This window comes from Austrofundulus limnaeus, unplaced genomic scaffold (assembly GCF_001266775.1).
Source record: "Austrofundulus limnaeus strain Quisiro unplaced genomic scaffold, Austrofundulus_limnaeus-1.0 Scaffold343, whole genome shotgun sequence".
NCBI lineage: Eukaryota > Metazoa > Chordata > Actinopteri > Cyprinodontiformes > Rivulidae > Austrofundulus > Austrofundulus limnaeus.
In genome coordinates, this window is record NW_013952745.1 from 43,452 (window position 1) to 47,572 (window position 4,121).

At 52.7% G+C, this 4,121-nt stretch overlaps 1 protein-coding gene and 1 long non-coding RNA gene across 2 annotated transcripts in view; one reads left to right on the plus strand and one right to left on the minus strand.

The window, feature by feature from the left end:
- The window catches only part of LOC106527786 (uncharacterized), a 4,289-nt gene extending 3,069 nt beyond the window's left edge, over positions 1-1,220 (minus strand). Inside the window, exon 1 of the long non-coding RNA XR_001311426.1 lies at positions 1,100-1,220. This is a non-coding gene — a long non-coding RNA (uncharacterized LOC106527786). The remainder of the gene's footprint in view (positions 1-1,099) is intronic.
- rsph14 (radial spoke head 14 homolog) overlaps positions 1-4,121 on the plus strand; it is a 28,830-nt gene that overhangs the window by 4,651 nt on the left and 20,058 nt on the right. The window contains exons 4-6 of the mRNA XM_014022772.1: positions 1,165-1,390; positions 1,512-1,648; positions 3,043-3,287. Coding sequence (XP_013878226.1) covers positions 1,165-1,390; positions 1,512-1,648; positions 3,043-3,287 — 608 coding nt within the window. The remainder of the gene's footprint in view (positions 1-1,164; positions 1,391-1,511; positions 1,649-3,042; positions 3,288-4,121) is intronic.

Consider the following 4,121-nt stretch of genomic DNA (forward strand, 5'->3'; position numbering starts at 1 on the left):
GGTCCGGACCAACGCAGCAGGAGTCATCATGAACGTCGTGGTCATCACTGCAGGTTCACTTCCTGTTTCCTGTCTGTACAACCTCCACTTCCTGTTTCATCAGAGGCTCTTCTGTTCTGAAACTTCTACAAACCTTCAGGTTCAGAAAAGTTCAGGAAGATTTCTGATGACATCATCTGAACCCTGGTCCAGTCCTGGTCCTGGTCCAGTCCTGGTCCAGTCCTGGTCCAGTCCTGGTCCGGTCCTGGTCCTAGTCTAGTCCTGGTCCGGTCCTGGTCCTGGTCCAGTCCTGTTCCAGTCCTGGTCCTAGTCTAGTCCTGGTCCAGTCCTGGTCCTGGTCTAGTCCTGTTCCAGTTCTGGTCCAGTTCTGGTCCAGTCCTGGTCCTGGTCTAGTCCTGGTCCAGTTCTGGTCTAGTCCTGGTCCAATCCTGGTCCTGGTCCAGTTCTGGTCCAGTCCTGGTCTGGTCCGGGTCCTGGTCCAATCCTGGTCCAGTCCTGGTCCTGGTCTAGTCCTGGTACAGTTCTGGTCCAGTTCTGGTCCATTCCTGGTCCAGTTCTGGTCCATTCCTGGTCCTGGTCCTGTGCAGGCCTGGTCCAGTCCTGGCAGTCCTGGTCCAGTTCTGGTCCAGTCCTGGTCCTGGTCTAGTCCTGGTCCAGTCCTGGTCCTGTGCAGTCCTGGTCCAGTCCTGGTCCTGTCCTTGTCCTGGTCCAGTCCTGGTCCAGTCCTGGNGCCCACAGTTGGGCCGCGGCCCATGGGTTGAGAAAATCTGCTTTAAAGGAGGGATTCAGAGGTCAGGGTCAAAGACAGGTGGAACGTTTACTCCACCCCAGCTGACCACTACACACTTTAATATATTTATAATCATTACAACCAGAAGAAACATGGTTTTACACTCCTTACGCCACCTCTACTTTTAAATCAGTACTTTTATACTTTAAATGGTTTTAAATCAGTACTTTTATACTTTAAATGGTTTTAAATCAGTACTTTTATACTTTAAATGGTTATAAATCAGTACGTTTATACTTTAAATGGTTTTAAATCAGTACTTTTATACTTTAAATTGTTTTAAATCAGCATGTTGAGTGGATACCTTACACTCAAGTTGTTTTACTTGTTGAGTCATGGAAGTGAAACAAACTGATGTTTGTGTTTTCCTGCAGGAGCTCACGCTCTCCTGCCTCTGGTCCCTACACTGATCCTGAAGCTCAGACAGGAGGAGGAGGAGGAGCAGGAGGAGGTGCTGCTCCTCTCCATCCTCAGCTGCTGCTCCCGGGTCGACGCCCTGCCGGCTCTGGCCTCAGGTGGAGTGTCTCTGCTGGGCCACAAACTGGCCCACAGGTCCCTGAGGGTCCGCAGAGAGGCAGCTGCAGCCCTGATGGCCCTCAGGTGTGTGTGTGTGTGTGTGTGTTTGTGTGTGTGTGTGTGTTTGTGTGTGTGTGTGTGTGTGTGTGTGTGTGTGTGTGTGTGTGTGTGTGTGTGTGTTCCTGACTGTCTCTCATGTCCTCAGTGTTCCTCTGGACGGGAAGCAGCAGGTGTGTGAGCAGCAGCTCCTTCCTGACCTGCTGGATCTGCTGCAGGATGAAGACCTGGAGGTCCGGACCAACGCAGCAGGAGTCATCATGAACGTCGTGGTCATCACTGCAGGTTCACTTCCTGTTTCCTGTCTGTACAACCTCCACTTCCTGTTTCATCAGAGGCTCTTCTGTTCTGAAACTTCTACAAACCTTCAGGTTCAGAAAAGTTCAGGAAGATTTCTGATGACATCATCTGAACCCTGGTCCAGTCCTGGTCCTGGTCCAGTCCTGGTCCAGTCCTGGTCCAGTCCTGGTCCAGTCCTGGTCCAGTCCTGGTCCAGTCCTGGTCCGGTCCTGGTCCTAGTCTAGTCCTGGTCCGGTCCTGGTCCTGGTCCAGTCCTGTTCCAGTCCTGGTCCTAGTCTAGTCCTGGTCCAGTCCTGGTCCTGGTCTAGTCCTGTTCCAGTTCTGGTCCAGTTCTGGTCCAGTCCTGGTCCTGGTCTAGTCCTGTTCCAGTTCTGGTCCAGTTCTGGTCCAGTCCTGGTCCTGGTCTAGTCCTGGTCCAGTTCTGGTCTAGTCCTGGTCCAATCCTGGTCCTGGTCCAGTTCTGGTCCAGTCCTGGTCTGGTCCGGGTCCTGGTCCAATCCTGGTCCAGTCCTGGTCCTGGTCTAGTCCTGGTACAGTTCTGGTCCAGTTCTGGTCCATTCCTGGTCCAGTTCTGGTCCATTCCTGGTCCTGGTCCTGTGCAGGCCTGGTCCAGTCCTGGCAGTCCTGGTCCAGTTCTGGTCCAGTCCTGGTCCTGGTCTAGTCCTGGTCCAGTCCTGGTCCTGTGCAGTCCTGGTCCAGTCCTGGTCCTGTCCTTGTCCTGGTCCAGTCCTGGTCCAGTCCTGGTCCTGGTCCTGGTCCTGATCCAGCCCTGGTCCAGTCTTGGTCCAGTCATGGTCCTAGTCCAGTCCTGGTCCAGTCCTGGTCCTGGTCCAGTTCTGGTCCAGTCCTGGTCCAGTCCTGGTCCTAGTCCAGTCCTGGTCCAGTCCTGGTCCAGTCCTGGTCCTAGTCCAGTCCTGGTCCAGTTCTGGTCCAATCCTGGTCCAGTCATGGTCCTGGTCCAGACCTGGTCCAGTCCTGGTCCAGTCCTGGTCCTGGTCCTGGTCCAGACCTGGTCCAGTCCTGGTCCAGTCCTGGTCCTGGTCCTGGTCCAGACCTGGTCCAGTCCTGGTCCTGGTCCTGATCCAGTCCTGATCCAGCCCTGGTCCAGTCTTGGTCCAGTCCTGGTCCTGGTCCTGGTCCAGTCCTGCATGCTTCAGATGGACCTGGTTTAAATAAAGTGTGAAAAACAGGACTGTGCAGAACATGAAGAGCAGTGAAACATGCAGGATACTGGTCCTCCAGGACTGGACCAGGACCAGGATCTGATGTCCACCTTGTCGACTGGTGAGACTCTCAGGGTTCAGGATCAGAGGAGATCAGATCTTAGACCTGCAGAGAGTCCACCTGCACCATGTGACCTGAGGCTCCTCCCCCTGCAGGTAAACTCCTGAGTCTGGACGTGAAGGTCCTCCCGGTCCTCCTGGACCTGCTGTCTGAGAGCCCCGAGGAGGAGGAGGAGAGGAGGAGGAGGAAGGCTCTGGTCCTGTACCTCCTCCGGGCTCTGACCTCGCTGGCTGAGGCTCCGGTGGGCCGACGCCTCCTGCAGGAGCAGCTCCCCCTGCTGGAGAGGAGGAGCCAGGACCAGGACCAGGACATCAGGAGGGCCGCTCAGACCACCATCAAGGTGGTCACCTGGACTCCTTGAGTCGGCCTCGACCTTTGACCTCTAGGGTCACATCAGTTGAAGAAAAACAAACATTTTAAAAGATTTTTAATGTTTTAAAGAATAATATCTGTTGTTTTCACTGATCTTTGATGTTTAAACATCAAAGGGTTTAAGTGAACCTGGATTAAACCAGGTTCACTTAAACCTGAACCTGTTTCCTGTTTTTGTTTTCATTGATCTTTGATGTTTAAAATGTTTAGATTTAAATTCTCTGTGAAATGATAAAATATGAAAAGATTTAATTAATGAGAAGTCTGACTCTGGATTAAAGGTTCAGGTTTAACTGAACCTGGATTAAACCAGGTTCAGTTAAACCTGAACCTGAACCTGTTTGTTGGTTAGCAGGTTTCATGGACCCCCTGAGGACAGGGGTCAGAGTTCTGGGTCGGGACCTGCTGCTCTGATTGAAGCTCTTTAAGGCCGTCAGCTCAGAACACAGAGGAGTGTTTAGATCTGAGCTCCAACAGAACCTCTGTCAGGTTCTGGTTCTGTTCTGAAAGTCTGGTTTTAACACAACAGTTTTTATTAGAAACACAGGAGAGAAGCTTCATCATCAGCTGGGAGTGGAACCCTGTAGAACCCAGCAGAACCCTGTAGAATCCAGAAGAACCCTGTAGAATCCAGCAGAACCCTGTAGAACCCAGCAGAACCCTGTAGAACCCAGCAGAACCCTGTAAAACCCAGCAGAACCCTGTAGAACCCAGCAGAACCCTGTAGAACCCAGCAGAACCCTGTAAAACCCAGCAGAACCCTGTAGAACCCAGCAGAACCCTGTAGAACCCTGTAGAACCC